General features: G+C 43.3%; 1 protein-coding gene across 1 annotated transcript in view; it reads right to left on the bottom strand.

The window, feature by feature from the left end:
- ift74 (intraflagellar transport 74) overlaps window positions 1–26,852 on the bottom strand; it is a 58,034-nt gene that overhangs the window by 7,465 nt on the left and 23,717 nt on the right. Inside the window, exons 14-16 of the mRNA XM_036936755.1 lie at window positions 22,121–22,174; window positions 19,183–19,280; window positions 16,892–17,018 (exon numbers count right to left, since the gene is read on the bottom strand). Coding sequence (XP_036792650.1) covers window positions 16,892–17,018; window positions 19,183–19,280; window positions 22,121–22,174 — 279 coding nt within the window. The remainder of the gene's footprint in view (window positions 1–16,891; window positions 17,019–19,182; window positions 19,281–22,120; window positions 22,175–26,852) is intronic.

Genomic DNA, 26,852 nt, shown 5'->3' with positions numbered 1-26,852 from the left:
GTGTATGAACTGCTGCCTGTCTTCCCAGTGGTCTACTTGGTGTATGAACTGCTTCCTGTCTTCCCAGTGGTCTACTTGGTGTATGAACTGCTTCCTGTCTTCCCAGTGGTCTACTTGGTGTATGAACTGCTGCCTGTCTTCCCAGTGGTCTACTTGGTGTATGAACTGCTGCCTGTCTTCCCAGTGGTCTACTTGGTGTATGAACTGCTGCCTGTCTTCCCAGTGGTCTACTTGGTGTATGAACTGCTTCCTGTCTTCCCAGTGGTCTTCTTGGTGTATGAACTGCTTCCTGTCTTCCCAGTGGTCTACTTGGTGTATGAACTGCTTCCTGTCTTCCCAGTGGTCTTCTTGGTGTATGAACTGCTGCCTGTCTTCCCAGTGGTCTACTTGGTGTATGAACTGCTTCCTGTCTTCCCAGTGGCCTACTTGGTGTATGAACTGCTGATTACTCATCATTTTGCAGATAGTTGTTGACACATCAATCAGGCTCAAGGGGGCGGGGCAATTTGTGACTTGTTTTGGTAATCAGTGGCTGTATTGGAGAGGTGAGTGGATTCATCTCTCCTAGGGTAATCAGAAATTAGTACAGGGAGAGGTGCTCTTCACCTCTGCTAGGTAATTAGCAATGTTAGTACTTCAGTCACCCCTGTTTTCTCAGCGGCGGGTGCGTCGCAGAACTAAGACGGTTCTGTAGAGTTCATCCAGGAAGGAAAGAGAGAAAGTCTCTCTCTCTCTCTCTCTCTCTCTCTCTCTCTCTCTCTCTCTCTCTCTCTCTCTCTCTCTCTCTCTCTCTCTCTCTCTCTCTCTCTCTCTCTCTCTCTCTCTCTCTCTCTCTCTCTCTCTCTCTCTCTCTCTCTCTCTCTCTCTCTCTCTCTCTCTCTCTCTCTCTCTCACCTAGTTATTTACTCTCTCTCTGTCAGTATCTCAACTAGTTATTTACTCTCTCTCTGTCAGTATCTTACCTAGTTATTTACACTCTCTGTCAGTATCTCACCTAGTTATTTACACTCTGTCAGTTTCTTACCTAGTTATTTACACTCTCTGTCAGTTTCTTACCTAGTTATTTACACTCTCTGTCAATATCTTACCTAGTTATTTACACTCTCTGTCAGTATCTTACCTAGTTATTTACACTCTCTGTCAGTATCTTACCTAGTTATTTACACTCTCTGTCAGTATCTTACCTAGTTATTTACACTCTCTGTCAGTATCTTACCTAGTTATTTACACTCTCTGTCAGTATCTTACCTAGTTATTTACACTCTGTCAGTATCTTACCTAGTTATTTACACTCTCTGTCAGTATCTTACCTAGTTATTTACACTCTCTGTCAGTATCTTACCTAGTTATTTACACTCTCTGTCAGTATCTTACCTAGTTATTTACACTCTCTGTCAGTATCTTACCTAGTTATTTACACTCTCTGTCAGTATCTGTCAGTATCTTACCTAGTTATTTACACTCTCTGTCAGTATCTTACCTAGTTATTTACACTCTGTCAGTATCTTACCTAGTTATTTACACTCTGTCAGTATCTTACCTAGTTATTTACACTCTCTGTCAGTATCTTACCTAGTTATTTACACTCTCTGTCAGTATCTTACCTAATTATTTACACTCTCTGTCAGTATCTTACCTAGTTATTTACACTCTGTCAGTATCTTACCTAGTTATTTACACTCTCTGTCAGTATCTTACCTAGTTATTTACACACTATCAGTTTCTTACCTAGTTATTTACACTCTCTGTCAGTATCTTACCTAGTTATTTACACTCTGTCAGTATCTTACCTAGTTATTTACACTCTCTGTCAGTATCTTACCTAGTTATTTACACTCTGTCAGTATCTTACCTAGTTATTTACACTCTCTGTCAGTATCTTACCTAGTTATTTACACTCTCTGTCAGTATCTTACCTAGTTATTTACACTCTCTGTCAGTATCTTACCTAGTTATTTACACTCTCTGTCAGTATCTTACCTAGTTATTTACACTCTCTGTCAGTATCTTACCTAGTTATTTACACTCTCTGTCAGTATCTTACCTAGTTATTTACACTCTGTCAGTATCTTACCTAGTTATTTACACTCTCTGTCAGTATCTTACCTAGTTATTTACACTCTCTGTCAGTATCTTACCTAATTATTTACACTCTCTGTCAGTATCTTACCTAGTTATTTACACTCTGTCAGTATCTTACCTAGTTATTTACACTCTGTGTCAGTATCTTACCTAGTTATTTACACTCTGTCAGTATCTTACCTAGTTATTTACACTCTGTCAGTTTCTTACCTAGTTATTTACACTCTCTGTCAGTTTCTTACCTAGTTATTTACACTCTCTGTCAATATCTTACCTAGTTATTTACACTCTCTGTCAGTATCTTACCTAGTTATTTACACTCTCTGTCAGTATCTTACCTAGTTATTTACACTCTCTGTCAGTATCTTACCTAGTTATTTACACTCTCTGTCAGTATCTTACCTAGTTATTTACACTCTCTGTCAGTATCTTACCTAGTTATTTACACTCTCTGTCAGTATCTTACCTAGTTATTTACACTCTGTCAGTATCTTACCTAGTTATTTACACTCTCTGTCAGTATCTTACCTAGTTATTTACACTCTCTGTCAGTATCTTACCTAGTTATTTACACTCTCTGTCAGTATCTTACCTAGTTATTTACACTCTCTGTCAGTATCTTACCTAGTTATTTACACTCTCTGTCAGTATCTTACCTAGTTATTTACACTCTCTGTCAGTATCTTACCTAGTTATTTACACTCTCTGTCAGTATCTTACCTAGTTATTTACACTCTGTCAGTATCTTACCTAGTTATTTACACTCTCTGTCAGTATCTTACCTAGTTATTTACACTCTCTGTCAGTATCTTACCTAATTATTTACACTCTCTGTCAGTATCTTACCTAGTTATTTACACTCTGTCAGTATCTTACCTAGTTATTTACACTCTCTGTCAGTATCTTACCTAGTTATTTACACTCTCTGTCAGTATCTTACCTAGTTATTTACACTCTCTGTCAGTTTCTTACCTAGTTATTTACAGATGGTCTCATTTTGCTCTGTTGTATCTTTGGCAACTATGTGTGTGTTTTCTGTACCTGTTCTCTCCTCTCCCTGTAGGCTTTACAGAAGCTCTCCACCCCTTTGGCTGCAACTCTTCTAATGTAATGGACCCTGTGTGCACAACCCCATGTTGAATTCTGTGTCTCTGGCAGCGTTTGGAACTGCCGATCTGCTGTCAAGAACACTGAGCTCATCTCAGCCTAGGCTGCCCTTCAGTCCCTTGACTGTTGGATCAACCCAGAGAACACTGAGCTCATCTCAGCCTAGGCTGCCCTTCAGTCCCTTGACTGTTTGGCCCTGACAGAGGCATGGATTACCCAGAGAACACTGCGACTCCAGCTGCTCTCTTTTCATCTGTTTTCTCTCATAGTCCGAGAGCTTGTGGTCGTCATGGTGGTGGTACAGGGCTACTCAGTGGAGATGTTCTCTTTTCTCACCTGTCCACCTCCTCATTTGAATTCCATTCTGTCACTGTCACTTGTCCACTCAAGCTTAACATTGTTGTCATCTATCGCCCACCAGGTGCCCTTAAAGAGTTCCTCAATGAGATTAACACCTTCATAAGCTAATTTCCTTGACGATGGCACACCACTCTTGGTACTTGGCGACTTCAACCTCCCCACGTCTGCCTTCGATTCATTTCTTTCCAACTCTCTTTTTCCCCTCCTTTCCTCTTTTGACCTCAGCCTTTCCCAGTACCCTCCAACTCACATCTTACTAGAGGCTGTTCACCTACTAATCTTACTGCAAACCCCTCCAGGTCTTTGATCATACTTTGTTTCCTTTTCCGTCTCCCTTTCCTCTAACCCTAACCACTCAGCCCTTACCCAGATGGTCATGCGCCGTCACAATCTTCACTCAGTCTCTCCCACTACTCTCTCCTATCCTATCATCTCTCCCTTCTGCTAAATACTTCTCCCACCTGTCTCCTCATTCTGCCTCTTTCCGTATCCCAAGACTCGCACTGGCCCCCTTTCCTCCTGGCCAGCTCGGCCCTCTCCTCCTGCTCCATGGCCGAGTGACTAATTGTGAGCTTACAGAACAGGGCTGCGGGCAGCTCAGCGAAAATTGAGAAAAACTTCCTGAGGACCTATCATCCTTCCACTCCCTCCTTCTCTATCTTCTCTTCCTCACTATCCGCTGCTAATGCCACTTTCTAGCACTCTAAATTTCAAGCTTCTGCCTCTATTTTCCACCTTCTCCTCCCTCCTTAATCCTCCATATCCTCCCTCTTGGAGGATGACTTTGTCAACCACTTTAAAAAGAAGGTTGACAACATCGGTTCCTCATTCACTCAGCCTATTGAGTCCACTGGTCCCACTCATTCACTCAGCCTATTGAGTCCACTGGTCCCACTCATTCACTCAGCCTATTGAGTCCACTGGTCCCACTCATTCACTCAGCCTATTGAGTACACTGGTCCCACTCATTCACTCAGCCTATTGAGTCCACTGGTCCCACTCATTCACTCAGCCTATTGAGTACACTGGTCCCACTCATTCACTCAGCCTATTGAGTCCACTGGTCCCACTCATTCACTCAGCCTATTGAGTCCACTGGTCCCACTCATTCACTCAGCCTATTGAGTCCACTGGTCCCACTCATTCACTCAGCCTATTGAGTCCACTGGTCCCACTCATTCACTCAGCCTATTGAGTCCACTGGTCCCACTCATTCACTCAGCCTATTGAGTCCACTGGTCCCACTCATTCACTCAGCCTATTGAGTCCACTGGTCCCACTCATTCACTCAGCCTATTGAGTCCACTGGTCCCACTCATTCACTCAGCCTATTGAGTCCACTGCTCCCACTCATTCACTCAGCCTATTGAGTACACTGGTCCCAGTCATTCACTCAGCCTATTGAGTACACTGGTCCCACTCATTCACTCAGCCTATTGAGTACACTGGTCCCACTCATTCACTCAGCCTATTGAGTCCACTGGTCCCACTCATTCACTCAGCCTATTGAGTCCACTGGTCCCACTCATTCACTCAGCCTATTGAGTCCACTGGTCCCACTCATTCACTCAGCCTATTGAGTCCACTGGTCCCACTCATTCACTCAGCCTATTGAGTCCACTGGTCCCACTCATTCACTCAGCCTATTGAGTCCACTGGTCCCACTCATTCACTCAGCCTATTGAGTCCACTAGTCCCACTCATTCACTCAGCCTATTGAGTACACTGGTCCCACTCATTCACTCAGCCTATTGAGTACACTGGTCCCACTCATTCACTCAGCCTATTGAGTCCACTGGTCCCACTCATTCACTCAGCCTATTGAGTACACTGGTCCCACTCATTCACTCAGCCTATTGAGTCCACTGGTCCCACTCATTCACTCAGCCTATTGAGTACACTGGTCCCACTCATTCACTCAGCCTATTGAGTCCACTGGTCCCACTCATTCACTCAGCCTATTGAGTCCACTGGTCCCACTCATTCACTCAGCCTATTGAGTCCACTGGTCCCACTCATTCACTCAGCCTATTGAGTCCACTGGTCCCACTCATTCACTCAGCCTATTGAGTCCACTGGTCCCACTCATTCACTCAGCCTATTGAGTCCACTGGTCCCACTCATTCACTCAGCCTATTGAGTCCACTGGTCCCACTCATTCACTCAGCCTATTGAGTCCACTGGTCCCACTCATTCACTCAGCCTATTGAGTCCACTGGTCCCACTCACACAGAACTACCCTACGCATTGACCTCTTTCTCCCCCCCTCTCTCTCCAGATTAAATCCTGCGACTAGTGAGGTCCGGCCGCCCGACAACCTTCCTGCCGACCCCATCCCCTCCTCCCTTCTCCAGACCCATTCCTCACACATCCCTGACCACTGGCTGTGTCCCCTCTGACTTCTAAATGGCCCGAGTCACTCCCCTCCTCGAGAAACCAACACTCAACGCCTCTGACGCAAAAAACTACAGACCGTTATATCCCTTTTCTTTCCAAAACACTTGAGCGTGGTGTCTCTGACCAACTCTCTCGTTATCGCTCTCAGAAGGATCTTCTTGATCCTAACAAGTCAGGCTTCAAGATGTGTCACTCAACCGATATTGCTCTTCTGTCACAGAGTCTCTCCACTCCGCAAAATCTCACTCTCTCTCCTCTGTTCTCATCCTCCTAGATCTATCCGATGCCTTCAGCACTGTGAACCTTCAGATCTTCCTGTCCAATCTCTCAGGGCTGGGTGCCTCTGGCTCTGCACGCTTTGATCGCATCCTACCTGGCAGGCCACTCCTACCAGGTGTTGTGGCGAGGATCTGTGTCTGCACCACACACTCTTATGACTGGTGTCCCCCAGGGCTTGGCTCTAGGCCCTCTCCTCTTCTCTCTATACACCAAGTTAACCTCTTTGATCTCTAGGGGCGCTATTTCATTTTTGGATAAAAAACGTTCCCGTTTTAAGCACGATATTTTGTCACGAAAAGATGCTCAACTATGCATATTCCTGACAGTTTTTGAAAGAAAACACTCTGAAGTTTCAGAATCTGCAAAGATATTGTCTGTAAGTGCCCCAGAACTCATTCTACAGGCGAAACCAAGATGATGCGTCAACCAGGAAATGAGCAGAATTTCTGAAGCTCTGTTTTCCATTGTCTCCTTATATGGCTGTGATTGCGCAAGGAATGAGCCTACACTTTCTGTCGTTCCCCCAAGGTGTTAGCAGCATTGTGACGTATTTGTATGCATATCATTGGAAGATTGACCATAAGAGACTACATTTTCCAAGTGTCCGCCTGGTGTCCTGCGTGGAATTCGGTGCGCAATTGCCAGCTGCTTGTACTTTTCCATTTGATTGAGGGGAGAAACCATGCTTCCAAGAACAATATATCAATGAAGAGATATTTGTGAAAAACACCTTGAGGATTGATTCTAAACAACGTTTGCCATGTTTTCAGTCGATATTATGGAGTTAATTTGGAAAAAAGTTCGCGTTTTGAGGACTGAATATTCGGGTTTTTTTGGTAGCCAAATGTGATGTATAAAACGGAGCTATTTCTAATACACAAAGAATATTTTTGGAAACACTGAGCATCTGCTATCTAACTGAGAGTATCCTCATTGAAAACATCAGAAGTTCTTCAAAGGTAAATTATTTTATTTGAAGGCTTTTATGTTTTTTGTTGAAATGTTGCGTGCTGGATGCTAACGCTAATGCTAACGCTAAATGCTACGCTAGCTAGCTACTTTTACACAAATTATTGTTTTCCTATGGTTGAGAAGCATATTTTGAAAATCTGAGATGACAGTGTTGTTTACAAAAGGCTAAGCTTGAGAGATGGCATATTTATTTCATTTCATTTGCGATTTTCATGAATAGTTAACGTTGCGTTATGGTAATGAGCTTGAGTCTGTATTCCTGATACCGGATCCGGGATGGGGAGATCAGAGAGGTTAATCGCCTCCGTCATGGCTATGCGGATGGCTACTTTTCTCCTTCCCCCTTTCTGATACCCAGGTGGCGACATGCATCTCTGCGTGCCTGACAGATATCTCAGCTTGGATGTCGGCCCACCACCTCAAGCTCAACCTCGACAAGAGGGATCTGCTCTTCCTCCCGGGGAAGGCCGGCCCATTCAAAGTCCTCTCCATCACGGTTGACAACTCCACAGTGTCGCCCTCCCATAGTGCAAAGAATCTTGGCGTGACCCTGGACAACACCCTGTCATTCTCTGCAAACATCAAAGCAGTGACTCACTCCTGCAGGTTCTTGCTCTACAACATCTGTAGAATACAACCCTAACTCACACAGGAAGTGGCGTAGGTCCTAATCCAGGCACTTATCATCTCCCATCTGGACTACTGCAACTCGCTGTTTGCTGGGCTCCCCGCTTGTGCCATGAAACCCCTGCAACTTATCCAGAACGCTGCAGCCCGTCTGGTGTTCGACCTTCCCACATCACCCCACTCCTCCTCCGCACTCCACTGGCTTCCAGTCAAAACTCACATCCTCTACAAGACCATGGTGTTTACCTACAGAACAGCAAGAGGAACTGCCCCTCCCTACCTTCAGGCTCTGGTCAAACCCTACACCCCAACCCATCCACTACAAGACCATGGTGTTTACCTACAGAACAGAAAGAGGAAATGCCCCTCCCTACCTTCAGGCGATGATCAAACCCTACAACCCAACCCGAGCACTCTGTTCTGCCTCTTGTGGTCTCTTGGGCCTCCCTACCTTCAGGCTATGATCAAACCCTACACCCCAAAACTGAGCACTCTGTTCTTCCACCTCTGGTCTCTTGCCCCTCCCTACATTCAGGCTATGATCAAACCCAAACCCTAGATAGAGAGAGAGAGAGTGTTATTTAAAATACTCTTGAGGATTTAAGATGTTTTTGGGAAAATGGGCAGGGACTCTGACCTAGCTTCAGGGTGAAGGTTGTTCCAGGACAGAGAAGAGCTGAACAGCTCCTGTGAACTAACAGTAAAATGTACTTACTGTGATATGTGGTTGTCCCACCTAGCTATCTTATGATGAATACACAGACTCACTGACTCTGGATAAGAGTGTCTGCTAAATGACTCTCTGACTCTGGATAAGAGCGTCTGCTAAATGACTCTCTGACTCTGGATAAGAGTGTCTGCTAAATGACTAACTGACTCTGGATAAGAGCGTCTGCTAAATGACTCTCTGACTCTGGATAAGAGCGTCTGCTAAATGACTCTCTGACTCTGGATAAGAGCGTCTGCTAAATGACTCCCTGACTCTGGATAAGAGCGTCTGCTAAATGACTCTCTGACTCTGGATAAGAGCGTCTGCTAAATGACTCTCTGACTCTGGATAAGAGCGTCTGCTAAATGACTCCCTGACTCTGGATAAGAGCGTCTGCTAAATGACTCTCTGACTCTGGATAAGAGCGCCTGCTAAATGACTCCCTGACTCTGGATAAGAGCGCCTGCTAAATGACTCCCTGACTCTGGATAAGAGCTAAATGACTAACATGTAAATGTAAAATGTAAGATCCTTAGAGCCTTCTACAGCCTTAGAGCTAGCCCATTATCACCCCACCTTGGATGAAACCAGAAAGATTTATGTTGATGACAGGACAGAGCTAGAGGTCAATAGAGATTAAGGGCCCAGGCTCTGGGGAAAGGGGAAGACAGTCGGGCGGGCTGGGACAGAGGCAGGATGGGACAGGGGCGGGCTGGGGCGGGCTGGGGCAGGAGAAAGCACTCGGGCAGGGGCTGGGACAGGGGCGGGCTGGGACAGAGGCCGGATGGGGCAGGAGAAAGCACTCGGGCAGGGGCTGGGACAGGGGTGGGCTGGGACAGAGGCCGGATGGGGCAGGAGAAAGCACTCGGGCAGGGGCTGGGACAGGGGTGGGCTGGGACAGAGGCCGGATGGGGCAGGAGAAAGCACTCGGGCAGGGGCTGGGACAGGGGCGGGCTGGGACAAAGGCAGGCTGGGACAAAGGCAGGCTGGAACAGGAGCAGGCTGGGACAGGGAGGGACAGAAGCAGGCTGGGACATGGGCAGGCTGGGACAGAGAAAGGCTGGGACAGGCATGGGCTGGGGAAGCCTGAGTCTGGGCTTGGGGGCTGGAACAGGGGCCCCGCAGGGTCTGGGAGAATTATTTAGAGCAGAGGGCAGAGGCTGGGGGCAGGGACCAAAGACAGGGAGCTGTGCTGGGGCAGGTCTGAGAGCAGGAAGGGGAAGCAGCCCGGTTCCTACTGATAGCGTTGCGCCCCAGACCCAGCCAGTGGAGGGGGAGCTGCTGCTGTGTACAGAGCAGTAAAGTGCCCCATCAGCACTTCTGTGCATTCTCTACAGCTTCCTCCTGGGGTTAGGGCCTTTCTCTCTCCCCCCAGGAATCCCTGCCTCACACACAGACACATTGCTACATAGGACCGCTGGGTAGTGCACAGATAATCGTCTGTTTATTAAATGATGTAGAGAGTATGATTATAATTGTTATGAAGTTACATGAATTACAAAAAACACCAGCGTGGCCTGATCATTTACCTCAAAAAGCGAGTGTCATTATTTCACTTCTGTAAGATTGACTCTGAGCTATTTTCACTGAGCTGTGAAAAGGATAAGCCCACTGATGAAAGACAGACTAGTGAAAGGAACCATGTTTCTCTGGCTCAGAACAGTAGGATCAAGGACATGTAGCAGCCTAGCGGGTGGCTTTGGCAGTGGCTGCATCCCAAATGGCACCCTACTCCCTACATAGGCCCGTTAACCAGAGCCATAAAGCAGTGCACTATTTGTGGAATAGGGGTTCCATTTGGGACGTAGACAGTTTCAGTGATAAAACATTATTTAGAGGGAACAGCGTTAGTTATGTTGATAAGACATTATTTAGAGGGAAAAGCATTATGTTGAGAAGACATTATTTAGGGGGAACGCATTATGTTGATAAGACATTATTTAGAGGGAACAGCATTATGTTGATAAGACATTATTTAGAGGGAACAGCATTATGTTGATAAGACATTATTTAGGGGGAACAGCATTATGTTGATAAGACATTATTTAGAGGGAACAGCATTATGTTGAGAAGACATTATTTAGAGGGAACAGCATTATGTTGATAAGACATTATTTAGAGGGAACAGCATTATGTTGATAAGACATTATTTAGAGGGAACAGCATTATGTTGAGAAGACATTATTTAGAGGGAACAGCATTATGTTGATAAGACATTATTTAGAGGGAACAGCATTATGTTGATAAGACATTATTTAGGGGATCAGCATTATGTTGATAAGACATTATTTAGAGGGAACAGCATTATGTTGAGAAGACATTATTTAGAGGGAACAGCATTATGTTGATAAGACATTATTTAGAGGGAACAGCATTATGTTGATAAGACATTATTTAGAGGGAACAGCATTATGTTGATAAGACATTATTTAGAGGGAACAGCATTATGTTGATAAGACATTATTTAGGGGAAACAGCATTATGTTGAGAAGACATTATTTAGAGGGAACAGCATTATGTTGATAAGACATTATTTAGGGGGAACAGCATTATGTTGATAAGACATTATTTAGAGGGAACAGCATTATGTTGATAAGACATTATTTAGAGGGAACAGCATTAGTTATGTTGATAAGACATTATTTAGGGGGAACAGCATTATGTTGAGAAGACATTATTTAGAGGGAACAGCATTATGTTGAGAATACATTATTTAGAGGGAACAGCATTATGTTGATAAGACATTATTTAGAGGGAACAGCGTTAGTTATCTTGATAAGACATTATTTAGAGGGAACAGCATTAGTTATCTTGATAAGACATTATTTAGAGGGAACAGCATTATGTTGATAAGACATTATTTAGAGGGAACAGCATTATGTTGATAAGACATTATTTAGAGGGAACAGGGTTAGTTATGTTGATAAGACATTATTTAGAGGGAACAGCGTTAGTTATCTTGATAAGACATTATTTAGAGGGAACAGCATTATGTTGATAAGACATTATTTAGAGGGAACAGGGTTAGTTATGTTGATAAGACATTATTTAGAGGGAACAGCATTATGTTGATAAAACATTATTTAGAGGGAACAGCATTATGTTGATAAGACATTATTTAGGGGATCAGCATTATGTTGATAAGACATTATTTAGAGGGAACAGCATTATGTTGATAAGACATTATTTAGAGGGAACAGCATTATGTTGATAAAACATTATTTAGAGGGAACAGCATTATGTTGATAAGACATTATTTAGGGGATCAGCATTATGTTGATAAGACATTATTTAGAGGGAACAGAATTATGTTGATAAGACATTATTTAGAGGGAACAGAATTATGTTGATAAGACATTATTTAGAGGGAACAGCATTATGTTGATAAGACATTATTTAGGGGATCAGCATTATGCTGTGAGGCTGAAGACAAAGGAAGGAAACCCCTGGCTCTGAGCCAGCTCTGTATTTGATAAATAAACTCAGTTACGAGGAGGAAACGGGTGGGGGGGCAGGGAGTCGATCTGATCGGTGTGGGCGGCTGTAGCTATATAGTCCAGTCTTAGCCTAACAATGTGTGTCTGCGCGTGTTGACAGTGTAGTGTCCTCATCCTCTGCTGATTGCTTATCGTGTAGTCAGGAAGATAAGGTAGAGATGGATCTGATGCGTATTGTTACTTATCAGCAAGGAGGAAACTGGGGAAAGTAAGAATGACAGTCCAAGCAGTAATGCACATGTCCCACACCGAGTTGAACACAGATTCCATAAAACTTCTTAGTCCTAAGTTTTCACTACAAAGACGTTACTGTAAAACGTTCTGTATCATATCAATCGGCACACTACTTCGTCAGTATCCAGAGAGATATCTCTCATTTCAGCCTATAGAGTGTTTGTAGACATCATCCTTACCGTTGGGGCTGGGTTTCCTTACTGTTCGGTCAGCAGTTCTCATTAAGTCACCATGGAGGTAAATTGAAAATGCAGATTTGTACCCAGTTCGACAAATCGAGTCTTAGTTGGTTGTCAAAGAGAGACGAGAGAGTTTTACAGTAGGGTGGACTAGTGTTGTGGAGGTCACAACATGTTGTCAGCCGGTGATTGTCAAGCAAATAACTGCCGGTCTCGCGGTAACTGACCGTTAATTAACATAAACATTTAGCATCTCTTGGCTTCCACATCTAGGCTACAAGCAAGTGATGCAGACCATTGGACCGTCTACATTTAAAAAAAAAAAATCTAATAAATCCATGTAATATAGCCTCCACCTTCACAATAAATCCATGTAATATAGTCTCCACCTTCACAATAAATCCATGTAATATAGCCTCCACCTTCACAATAAATCCATGTAATATAGCCTCCACCTTCACAATAAATCCATGTAATATAGTCTACACCTTCACAATAAATCCATGTAATATAGCCTCCACCTTCACAATAAATCCATGTAATATAGCCTCCACCTTCACAATAAATCCATGTAATATAGCCTCCACCTTCACAATAAATCCATGTCATATAACCTCCACCTTCACAATAAATCAATGTAATATAGCCTACAACTTCACAATGAATCCATTTAATATAGCCTCCACCTTCACAATAAATCCATGTCATATAGCCTCCACCTTCACAATAAATCAATTTAATATAGCCTACAACTTCACAATAAATCCATGTAATATAGCCTACACCTTCACAATAAATCCATGTAATATAGCCTCCACCTTCACAATAAATCCATGTAATATAGCCTCCACCTTCACAATAAATCCATGTCATATAGCCTCCACCTTCACAATAAATCAATTTAATATAGCCTACAACTTCACAATAAATCCATGTAATATAGTCTACACCTTCACAATAAATCCATGTAATATAGCCTCCACCTTCACAATAAATCCATGTAATATAGCCTCCACCTTCACAATAAATCCATGTAATATAGCCTCCACCGTTACAGTATCACTCATCAGGGATGCAGCTGCGTGCTTCCTGATCCAATTCCGAGGTGCATATTGAAGATATTGGAAGAAACTGTCCACATTTACTTTTCCTCGGCCAACAAGATAAGTTAGGGCTAACGAACAGCAAAAGCACTAGCTTATGTCAATCTACTATCTATCCTCCAAAGTACAAAAGTTTATATTCTGTTCAAGGAATAAATATTCCAAACATAGTCTTGGACAGTTGTGGGATGCTATAGTTTTTTATATTCATTTGGGATCTATCATCAAAACCATTTTTAATAGAGGCCATCACTCTGTTTTCTCACGCAATTAAATAGCCAATAGAAATGTTGCGCAACATGAGCTCTCATGAAGACGAGTCAAGGATGATATCACCTCCACCTTACCGGTCCCCCTAGACCCACATCAATTAGCATTCCGCCCCAATAGGTCCACAGACGATGCAATCGCCATCACACTGCACACTGCCCTGTCCCATCTGGACAAGAGGAATATCTATGTAAGAATGCTGTTCATTGACTATAGCTCAACATTCAACACCATAGTACTGTACCCTTCCAAGCTCATCAATAAGCTTGAGGCCCTGGGTCTCAGCCCCGCCCTGTGCAACTGGGTCCTGAACTTCAGAGTCCCAGGTGGTGAGGGTAGGTAACAACACCTCCATGTCGTTGATCCTGAACACGGGGGCCTCAAAAGGGTGCGTTCTCAGCCCCCTCCTGTACTCCCTGTTCACCCACGACAGCAGTGGAGAAGAGGGAGAGAGCGTTTTACAGTAGGGTGGACCCAGCTGAGAGAGAGTTTTAAAGTAGGGTTGACCCAGCTGATAGAGAGTTTTACAGTAGGCTGGACCCAGCTGAGAGAGAGTTTTACAGTAGGGTGGACCCAGCTGATAGAGAGTTTTACAGTAGGGTGGACCCAGCTGAGATAGAGAGTTTTACAGTAGGGTGGACCCAGCTGATAGAGTTTTACAGTAGGGTGGACCCAGCGTGGAGAGAGTTTTACAGTAGGGTGGACCCAGCTGAGAGAGAGTTTTACAGTAGGGTGGACCCAGCTGATAGAGAGTTTTACAGTAGGGTGGACCCAGCTGAGATAGAGAGTTTTACAGTAGGGTGGACCCAGCTGAGATAGAGAGTTTTACAGTAGGGTGGACACAGCTGAGAGAGAGTTTTACAGTAGGGTGGACCCAGCTGATAGAGAGTTTTACAGTAGGGTGGACCCAGCTGAGATAGAGAGTTTTACAGTAGGGTGGACACAGCTGTGAGAGAGAGTTTTACAGTAGGGTGGGCACAGCTGAGAGAGAGTTTTACAGTAGGGTGGACCCAGCTGAGAGAGAGTTTTACAGTAGGGTGGACCCAGCTGAGAGAGAGTTTTACAGTAGGGTGGACCCAGCTGAGAGTTTTACAGTAGGGTGAACCCAGCTGAGAGAGAGTTTTACAGTAGGGTGAACCCAGCTGAGAGAGAGTTTAACAGTAGGGTGGACCCAGCTGAGAGAGTTTTACAGTAGGGTGGACCCAGCTGAGAGTTTTACAGTAGGGTGAACCCAGCTGAGAGAGAGTTAAACAGTAGGGTGGACCCAGCTGAGAGTTTTACAGTAGGGTGAACCCAGCTGAGAGAGAGTTGTACAGTAGGGTGGACCCAGCTGAGAGTTTTACAGTAGGGTGAACCCAGCTGAGAGAGAGTTTTACAGTAGGGTGGACAGCTGAGAGAGAGTTTTACAGTATGGTGGATCCAGTGGAGAGAGAGTTTTACAGTGGCTGTAAACAGACTATCATCACTGTGTGGGACTAACCTGATGCCCTTGGCTGTGTTGTGGTACTGTGCTGTGTTGTAATGTGTTGTGTACCAACCTGAAGACAAGCCCTTGGCTGTGTTGTGTACTAACCTGAAGACAGACCCTTGGCTGTGTTGTGGGACTGTACTAACCTGAAGATAGACCCTTGGCTGTGTTGTGGGACTGTACTAACCTGAAGATAGACCATTGGCTGTGTTGTGGGACTGTACTAACCTGAAGACAGACCCTTGGCTGTGTTGTGGGACTGTGTTGTGTACTAACCTGAAGATAGACCCTTGGCTGTGTTGTGTACTAACCTGAAGATAGACCATTGGCTGTGTTGTGGGACTATACTAACCTGAAGACAGACCCTTGGCTGTGTTGTGGGACTGTGTTGTGTACTAACCTGAAGAGAGGCCCTTGGCTGTGCTGTGGAACTGTACTAACCTGAAGACAGACCCTTGGCTGTGTTGTGGGACTGTACTAACCTGAAGACAGACCCTTGGCTGTGTTGTGGGACTGTGTTGTGTACTAACCTGAAGAGAGGCCCTTGGCTGTGTTGTGGGACTGTACTAACCTGAAGACAGACCCTTGGCTGTGTTGTGGGACTGTACTAACCTGAAGACAGGCCCTTGGCTGTGTTGTGGGACTGTGTTGTGGGACTGTATTGTGTACTAACCTGAAGACAGACCCTTGGCTGTGTTGTGGGACTGTACTAACCTGAAGACAGGCCCTTGGCTGTGTTGTGGGACTGTGTTGTGGGACTGTATTGTGTACTAACCTGAAGACAGACCCTTGGCTGTGATGTGGGACTGTACTAACCTGAAGACAGGCCCTTGGCTGTGTTGTGGGACTGTGTTGTGGGACTGTATTGTGTACTAACCTGAAGACAGACCCTTGGCTGTGTTGTGGAACTGTACTAACCTGAAGACAGACCCTTGGCTGTGTTGTGGGACTGTGTTGTGGGACTGTGTTGTGGGACTGTGTTGTGGGACTGTACTAACCTGCAGACAGACCCTTGGCTGTGTTGTGGGACTGTGTTGTGGGACTGTGTTGTGGGACTGTACTAACCTGCAGACAGACCCTTGGCTGTGGTGTGGGACTGTGTTGTGGGACTGTGTTGTGGGACTGTACTAACCTGAAGACAGACCCTTGGCTGTGTTGTGGGACTGTGTTGTGGGACTGTGTTGTGGGACTGTACTAACCTGAAGACAGACCCTTGGCTGTGATGTGTACTAACCTGAAGACAGGCCTTTGGCTGTGTTGTGTACTAACCTGAAGACAGGCCCTTGGCTGTGTTGTGGTACTGTGTTGTGGTACTGTGTTGTGGGACTGTGTTGTGGGACTGTACTAACCTGCAGACAGACCCTTGGCTGTGGTGTGGGACTGTGTTGTGGGACTGTGTTGTGGGACTGTACTAACCTGAAGACAGACCCTTGGCTGTGTTGTGGGACTGTGTTGTGGGACTGTGTTGTGGGACTGTACTAACCTGAAGACAGGCCCTTGGCTGTGTTGTGTACTAACCTGAAGACAGGCCTTTGGCTGTGTTGTGTACTAACCTGAAGACAGGCCCTTGGCTGTGTTGTGGTACTGTGTTGTGGGACTGTACTAACCTGAAGACAGACCCTTGGCTGTGTTCTGGGACTTGTGCATCTCCGTCTCCTTGAAGCTCAGGTCTTCCTGCATGGACTTGAGCTCACTGGCCGTCACCGACGAGATCTGGCGCATCCGGTTCATGTTCTGCATCAACACACACGAGACATCTCCTTTAAACGAGCTTCTTCACTTCAACAACCCTGCAGTATTGAGAAGATTTATGAAAACCCTAGTATCTGATAGGAGTTAGGAGTTTCGTGTCTATTAAACTGTAGTTTAATGACTTAAAGCAGAACCTGTGTGAACGACATGACAGAGAACAGCTGGGGTACAGAAATAAACGGTTGATTCAGCTAACTCGTAATAAACAAACGAAGAAGAACGAAGGCAAAACAAGGCAACGTCCAAGCTGTGACCTGGGAGTATTTTAACACAGGCAAGTCCAAGTGTTGAACTTAGTGGCCGAGCTGTTTCGTTGAGAACAGCAGACAAGCACATGGCAGATGGGTAACATCAGTTGAACCTCTCCCTCCCTCCACTAGAGTGTTCCAGTAGAGCTCTCTCTGTCTCTCTCTCCCTCTCTCCCCTTTTCTCTTTCTCCTCTCTGTTCCTCTCTCGTCTCTCCTCTCTGTTCCTCTCTCGTCTCTCCTCTCTGTTCCTCTCTCGTCTCTCCTCTCTGTTCCTCTCTCCTCTCTGTTCCTCTCTCCTCTCTGTTCCTCTCTCGTCTCTCCTCTCTGTTCCTCTCTCGTCTCTCCTCTCTGTTCCTCTCTCGTCTCTCCTCTCTGTTCCTCTCTCCTCTCTGTTCCTCTCTCGTCTCTCCTCTCTGTTCCTCTCTCCTCTCTCGTCTCTCCTCTCTGTTCCTCTCTCGTCTCTCCTCTCTGTTCCTCTCTCGTCTCTCCTCTCTCGTCTCTCCTCTCTGTTCCTCTCTCGTCTCTCCTCTCTGTTCCTCTCTCGTCTCTCCTCTCTGTTCCTCTCTCGTCTCTCCTCTCTGTTCCTCTCTCGTCTCTCCTCTCTGTTCCTCTCTCGTCTCTCCTCTCTGTTCCTCTCTCTCTCTCTCGTCTCTCTCTCAAATTCTTTGTAGATCTGTGTAATCTGAGGAAAATATGTGTCTCTAATATGGTCATACATTTGGCAGGAGGTTAGGAAGTGCAGCTCAGTTTCCACCTCATTTTGTGGGCAGTGTGCACATAGCCTGTCTTCTCTTGAGAGCCAGGTCTGCCTACGACGATCTTTCTCAATAGCAAGGCTATGCTCACTGAGTCTGTACATAGTCAAAGCTTTCCTTAAGTTTGGGTCAGTCACAGTGGTCAGGTATTCTGCCGCTGTGTACTCTCTGTTTAGGGCCAAATAGCATTCTAGTTTGCTCTGTTTTTTAGTCAATTCTTTCCAAAGAGTCAAGTAATTTATCTTTTTGTTTTCTCATGATTTGGTTGGGTCTAATTGTGCTGCTGTCCTGGGGCTCTGTGGGGTGTGTTTGTGTTTGTGAACAGAGCCCCAGGACCAGCTTGCTTCGGGGACTCTTCTCCAGGTTCATCTCTCTGTAGGTGATGTCTTTGTTATGGAAGGTTTGGGAATCGCTTCCTCTTAGGTGGTTGTAGAATTTAACAGCTCTTTTATGGATTTTGATAATTAGTCGGTATCGGCCGCGTGTTTATCCCATTTAGTGAATTCTTGATTGGTGAGTGAACCCCAGACCTCACAACCATAAAGGGCAATGGGTTTTATAACGGATAAAAGTATTTTTAGCCAGATCCTAATTTGTATGTCGAATTTTATGTTCCTTTGATGGAACGTTCACAGTTTTGTTGAAGAATTTCAGGTCAAGGTATGTATAGTTTTTTGTGTGCTCTAGGCCAATGGTGTCTAGATGGAATTTGTATTCGTGGTCCTGGGAATTTGACCTTTTTTTAGGAACACCATTATTTTGGTCTTATTTACTGTCAGGGCCCAGGTCTGTCAGGGCCCAGTTCTGTCAGGGCCCAGTTCTGTCAGGGCCCAGGTCTGTCAGGGCCTAGGTCTGACAGAATCTGTGCAGAAGATCTAGGTGCTGCTGTAGGGCCTCCTTGGTCTCTCTTTCTCTCTCTCACACACTCACACACACGCACACACACACTCTCTCTCTCTCTCTCACTCTGCTGGAGTGTTCCAGTAGAGCTACGATGATGGCCTGTGTCTGACGGTTTCTCTCTCTCTCTCTCTCTCTCTCTCTCTCTCTCTCTCTCTCTCTCTCTCTCTCTCTCTCTCTCTCTCTCACACTCACTCACTCACTCACTCACTCTCACTCTCTCTCACTCTCACTCTCACTCACTCTGCTGGAGTGTTCCAGTAGAGCTACGATGATGGCCTGTGTCTGACGGTTTTTCTCCACCTCTGTAGCTTTAGTCTCATCAAATGAATCCAGAAAACCTGTGGAAATATGAATCAATGCCAGATAAACGATCAGTATAGACTACAATGCTGCTTACACATAGGATTTACACTATTTAGGCTGTAAAAATAAATCAAACGGGCAATGTTTCTATGACCCCCCCTCTTTATAAACAGGCCCATTTTGACAACATTCTTGCCTGAATACACCTTTCATTCCTCCCGGCACACCGGGGAGGACTGGTAGTAGTGGTGTGCCGGGTGGGCGTCGTCTATTTTAATAAATACATTGAATATACACCATTAGAAATTCTAGCCATTATCAATTGCTTTAGGCAGGTTCCTAAGAAACATTATAAGGACGAATAAAACGTGTTTTCAAAAAGGAAAATAATATTTAGAGTTTTAATCGGGCATGTTACAGGTCTGTGTAGCCGTGGTTACACCAGCCAATTGAAATCAATAGTTTGTTATTTTGTTAACGAAACAGACAAAGACACACCTATCCGATCACAGTCAACACAGATACAGTGGGGCAAAAAAAGTATTTAGTCAGCCACCAATTGTGCAAGTTCTCCCACTTAAAAAGATGAAAGAGGCCTTTAATTTTCTTCATAGGTACACTTCAACTATGACAGACAAAATGAGAAAAAAAAATCCAGAAAATCACATTATAGTATTTTTTATGAATTGATTTGCATATTATGGTGGAAAATAAGTATTTGGTGAATAACAAAAGTTTATCTCAATACTTTGTTACATACCCTTTGTTGGCAATGACAGAGGTCAACAGATCTTTTTAAGTGGGAGAACTTGCACAATTGGTGGCTGACTAAATACTTGTTTGCCCCACTGTATCTTTTCTAATAAGAATATGATGGAATATAACAGAACTTGTCACGGGAATATGTGATACCGCTGACATATTAAAAGTGATATTTAGAAACAGTCTGTGCTGTTTTCATCCACGTTTCATCTCTTTCCTATTATTATCATTTTTTTGTAATTTTACCCCTTTTTCACCACAATTTCGTTGTATCCAATTGGTAGTTACAGTCTTGTCCCATCGCAGTAACTCCCGTACAGACTCGGGAGAGGCAAAAGTTGAGAGACATGCGTCCTCCAAAACACGACCCTGCCAAGCCGCACTGCTTTTTGACACACTGCCCGCTTAACCCGGAACCGGGTCAGCTTGCAGGCGCCCGGCTCACCACAAGGAGTCGCCAGAGAGCGATGAGACAAGGAAATCCTGTCCAGCCAAACCCTCCCCTAACCCGGACGATCACTGGACCAATTGTGCACTACCTCATGGGTCTCCCGGGTTACGGCCGGGATCAAACCCGGGTCTATAATAATGCCTCAAGCACTGCGAAGCAGTGGCTTAGACAGCTACGTCACTCGGGAGGCCCAATTTCCTCTCTTTCCTACCCTCACTCCACTTTGTTAGGGAGCAGGAGTAGCAGGAGTACCTTCATCATGACAGCCATAGAAAATAATAGCAATCCTATTTTCAAAAGCATGCGAGTCTGGTGTTCATATTTCAACCTCCATGGGCTTTTGGAGTTGCCTCCACATGATCGAGCAAAATAATAGGCCTACTCTTAGGCTACATTATAGCATGTGGCATTTAGGCTCCAGGAAAAACATCAGGGACAGACTGATATTCTGCAAAAGGTACAGGGATTGGACTTCTGAGGACTGGGGTAAAGTCATTTTCTCTGATGAATCCCCTTTCCGATTGTTTGGGGCATCTGGAAAAAAGCTTGTACGGAGAAGACTACCATCAGTCCTGTGTCATGCCAACAATAAAGCATCCCGAGACCATTCATGTGTGGGGTTGCTACTCAGCCAAGGGAGTGGGCTCACTCACAATTTTGCCTAAGAACACAGCCATGAATATAGAATGGTACCAACCATCCTCCGAGAGCAACTTCTCCCAACCATCCAGGAACAGTTTGGTGACGAACAATGCCTTTTCCAGCATGATGGAGCACCTTGCCATAAGGCAAAAGTGATAACTAAGTGGCTCGGGGAACAAAACATCGATATTTTGGGTCCATGGACAGGAAACTCCCGAGACGTTAATTTATTGAGAACTTGTGGTCAATCCTCAAGAGACTGGTGGACAAACAAAAACCCACAAATTCTGACCAACTCCAAGCATTGATTATGCAAGAATCAGTTGCTATCAGTCAGGATGTGGCCCAGAAGTTAATTGACAGCATGCCAGGGCAGATTGCAGAGGTCTTGAAAAAGAAGGGTCAACACTGCAAATATTGACTCTGCATCAACTCAATGTAATTGTCAATAAAAGCCTTTGACACTTATGAAATGCTTGTAATTATACTTCAGTATTCCATAGTACCATCTGACAAAAATATCTAAAGACACCAAAGCAGAAAACTTTGTGGAAATTAATATTTGTGACATTCTCAAAACTTTTGGCCACGACTGCACATTATGCCCTGAATCTATTCTAACACGCTCAGAAATCTACTCCTTTTATTCTCTGTTCCCAACACACTGACACACTAGACAACTACAACATTTTCCAACAAGATAGAACTGCCAAAGGGGGCGGAGTTGCAATCTACTGCAGAGAGAGCCTGCAGAAAATGTGTGCTGCCTAGCAACCATCAAGAGTTTAAGAGCGTAGAGCGTGCTAATGTCGCCTCGGCCTTATGGCTACGTTACATACTAAGTCGTTTTGGCGGAAATAAAGGTTTTGTCTTTGATACCGGGAATAACTTTCAGATATAAAGAAAAGGACGAAAAAAGTTGGCAGGGAAAACGTCTTAGACTGAAAGGGATACAAGATATGTTACTTCCTACAACCTACGCAGGAATGGTTCACAGAAAGTATGTAATGGTCAACTCACTGTCCATAGTCTCATCTCTCTTCTTTAGTTCTTTGTACTTCTGGTTTCGTTCACCTGTAGGACAAAAAGTGAGTTGTTACTTGGGTATTTAGCCTAACCGCTCTTAGAATTAGAGGTGACTTGAGGAACCCTGGAGATCTGCGAGGAACCATTGTTAGTCAATGGTTCATACATGCACCTTTGGTTAGTGGAGAGGTTCTGGGAGGACCTTTAATGGATCAATATAGCAACAGGTTCATGGAGGAACCCTGGAGGGATTTGATTTTTTAGGATCCCCGTTAGCCGACGCCAATGGTGACAGCTAGTCTTACTGGGACACATAACGAACAAAAACATTACAGACAAAATACTTTACAATTTACATACATTTAAACAACATGTAGTGTGTGTGAGTGTGCTTCTATCAGTGGGGTGGGGGCGTGGCTTAGTAGGGGCGTGGCTTAGTAGTTTACATACATTTAAACAACATGTAGTGTGTGTGAGTGTGCTTCTATCAGTGGAGTGGGGGCGTGGCTTAGTAGGGGCGTGGCTTAGTAGTTTACATACATTTAAACAACATGTAGTGTGTGTGAGTGTGCTTCTATCAGTGGGGTGGGGGCGTGGCTTAGTAGGGGCGTGGCTTAGTAGTTTACATACATTTAAACAACATGTAGTGTGTGTGAGTGTGCTTCTATCAGTGGAGTGGGGGCGTGGCTTAGTAGGGGCGTGGCTTAGTAGTTTACATACATTTAAACAACATGTAGTGTGTGTGAGTGTGCTTCTACCAGTGGAGTGGGGGCGTGGCTTAGTAGGGGCGTGGCTTTAATCAATATATTTTTTCGGCCACCTGTTACAGTAAATGTCCTTCCTCTTCATCAGTTCTGTTGTATTGTCATCACGTTAAATTAAACACTGACAGTTTCATAGCGTCAATGAGGCTAACAGAGGTCTATGAGTTCCTCAAGAACCTATGCAAATCCTAAAGCTAGAATAGTTACCAATTTATTACTATATGTAATGAGGAATGTTAATATTAATAATATTACATTAAAATATGTCATATGCATAAATATTAAAGGAAAACTTCAATGTAAGATGTACAAACTTAACATGATGAACAGGAATTCGTTTTATGCTAACGAGTTTGCCAAAAAATACATTTGAACGCCACGCCTTCAATCTGATAGGCTGCCAAAACTGTAATATATTATTAAAAAAGGTTCAAAATAGAACCCCTAGCATTCCAAAAAGGTTCCAGTTTGAACCTTTACACAGGGGTTCCTCTAGGACCTTCTTTTAACTGGAGAGACTCCGGCGTTGTGGCAACCCAAAAAGGTTCCAGTTTGAACCTTTACAGGGGTTCCTCTAGGACCTTCTTTTAACTGGAGAGACTCCGGCGTTGTGGCAACCCAAAAAGGTTCCAGTTTGAACCTTTACAGGGGTTCCTCTAGGACCTTCTTTTAACTGAAAATATTCTGGCGGTGTGGCAACCCAAAAAGCTTCCAGGCACCTTTACTTCTAAGACTGTAGAGTCTATATAAAGTAAAGTGGAAGTAGTTAGTTCCAAACTAATGCTACTGGAAGGATGGCCTAGTCTAGTTGAGGAGTTTGGTGGAGAACAAGAGGGACACAGTAGGCCTCTTACCGTCTGGTCATGACGAGTCAGAGGATATGAGCCAGAGATGAGGACAGGAAACAGTCAGAGGATATGAGACAGAGATGAGGACAGGAAACAGTCAGAGGATATGAGACAGAGATGAGGACAGGAAACAGTCAGAGGATATGAGACAGAGATGAGGACAGGAAACAGTCAGAGGATATGAGACAGAGATGAGGACAGGAAACAGTCAGAGGATATGAGACAGAGATGAGGACAGGAAACAGTCAGAGGATATGAGACAGAGATGAGGACAGGAAACGGTTTGATCAAAAGCATTGATTGAAGTAAAGAAGTCTGATAGAACAACATGATACAGTGTATATTAGGACAGAGTGAACAACAAGCATATTTATGTTTCTCCTTCCTTCAAGTATTGAGAGCTACAGTATGGATGCATCCCAAATGGCACCCTATTCCCCATATAGTGCACTTTTACCAGGGCCCGGTGGCAATAGGGAATATGATGATCATGATGGCCCAATAACATCTGATAAATATGAGTATGTGACCAATAACATCTGTTAAATATGAGTATGTGACCCAATAACATCTGTTAAATATGGACCAATAACATCTGTTAAATATGAGTATGGACTAATAACATCTGCTATCCGATAAATATGAGTATGTGACCAATAACATCTGTTAAATATGAGTATGGACCAATAACATCTGCTAAATATGAGTATGGACCAATAACATCTGTTAAATATGAGTATGGACCAATAACATCTGCTAAATATGAGTATGTGACCAATAACATCTGTTAAATATGAGTATGGACCAATAACATCTGCTAAATATGAGTATGGACCAATAACATCTGTTAAATATGAGTATGGACCAATAACATCTGCTAAATATGAGTATGGACCAATAACATCTGCTAAATATGAGTATGTGACCAATAACATCTGTTAAATATGAGTATGGACCAATAACATCTGCTAAATATGAGTATGGACCAATAACATCTGTTAAATATGGACCAATAACATCTGCTAAATATGAGTATGGACCAATAACATCTGTTAAATATGAGTATGGACCAATAACATCTGTTAAATATGAGTATGGACCAATAACATCTGTTAAATATGAGTATGGACCAATAACATCTGCTAAATATGAGTATGGACCAATAACATCTGTTAAATATGGACCAATAACATCTGCTAAATATGAGTATGAGTAACATTTGCTATCTGATAAATATGAGTATGTGACCCATAACATCTGCTATCTGATAAATATGAGTATGTGACCAATAACATCTGATAAATATGAGTATGGACCAATAACATCTGCTAAATATGAGTATGGACCAATAACATCTGTTAAATATGTGTATGGACCAATAACATCTGTTAAATATGGACCAATAACATCTGTTAAATATGAGTATGGACCAATAACATCTGTTAAATATGTGTATGGACCAATAACATCTGATAAATATGAGTATGGACCAATAACATCTGTTAAATATGAGTATGGACCAATAACATCTGTTAAATATGAGTATGGACCAATAACATCTGTTAAATATGTGTATGGACCAATAACATCTGCTAAATATGAGTATGGACCAATAACATCTGTTAAATATGAGTATGTGACCAATAACATCTGTTAAATATGAGTATGGACCAATAACATCTGCTAAATATGAGTATGGACCAATAACATCTGCTATCTGCTAAATATGAGTATGGACCAATAACATCTGCTAAATATGAGTATGGACCAATAACATCTGTTAAATATGAGTATGTGACCAATAACATCTGTTAAATATGAGTATGGACCAATAACATCTGTTAAATATGAGTATGGACCAATAACATCTGTTAAATATGAGTATGGACCAATAACATCTGCTAAATATGAGTATGGACCAATAACATCTGTTAAATATGAGTATGGACCAATAACATCTGCTAAATATGAGTATGGACCAATAACATCTGCTATCTGCTAAATATGAGTATGGACCAATAACATCTGCTAAATATGAGTATGTGACCAATAACATCTGTTAAATATGAGTATGGACCAATAACATCTGCTAAATATGAGTATGGACCAATAACATCTGCTAAATATGAGTATGGACCAATAACATCTGCTATCTGCTAAATATGAGTATGGACCAATAACATCTGCTAAATATGAGTATGGACCAATAACATCTGCTATCTGCTAAATATGAGTATGGACCAATAACATCTGCTAAATATGAGTATGGACCAATAACATCTGCTAAATATGAGTATGGACCAATAACATCTGTTAAATATGAGTATGGCCCAATAACATCTGTTAAATATGAGTATGGACCAATAACATCTTCTGAAATAGGAGTATGGACCAATAACATCTTCTAAATATGAGTATGGACCAATAACATCTGCTAAATATGAGTATGGACCAATAACATCTTCTGAAATAGGAGTATGGACCAATAACATCTGCTAAATATGAGTATGTGACCAATAACATCTGTTAAATATGAGTATAGACCAATAACATCTGTTAAATATGAGTATGGACCAATAACATCTGTTAAATATGAGTATGGACCAATAACATCTGCTAAATATGAGTATGGACCAATAACATCTGTTAAATATGGACCAATAACATCTGCTAAATATGAGTATGGACCAATAACATCTGTTAAATATGAGTATGGACCAATAACATCTGTTAAATATGAGTATGGACCAATAACATTGCTAAATATGAGTATGGACCAAAAACATCTTCTAAATATGAGTATGGACCAATAACATCTTCTAAATATGAGTATGGACCAATAACATCTGTTAAATATGAGTATGGACCAATAACATTGCTAAATATGAGTATGGACCAAAAACATCTTCTAAATATGAGTATGGACCAATAACATCTTCTAAATATGAGTATGGACCAATAACATCTGCTGAATATGAGTATTGACCAATAACATCTTCTAAATATGAGTATGGACCAATAACATCTGATGTGAAGTGTAATTTGGGTCATTCAGGCTCTCCTTCATTAAGTGTCCCCGGTGTGGGACTTCAAAACACCTCTACCATGGACCAC

This window comes from Oncorhynchus mykiss, chromosome 12 (assembly GCF_013265735.2).
Source record: "Oncorhynchus mykiss isolate Arlee chromosome 12, USDA_OmykA_1.1, whole genome shotgun sequence".
In the NCBI taxonomy this organism is placed as follows: Eukaryota; Metazoa; Chordata; class Actinopteri; order Salmoniformes; family Salmonidae; genus Oncorhynchus; species Oncorhynchus mykiss.
This window is presented reverse-complemented; position numbering and strand designations above follow the sequence as displayed.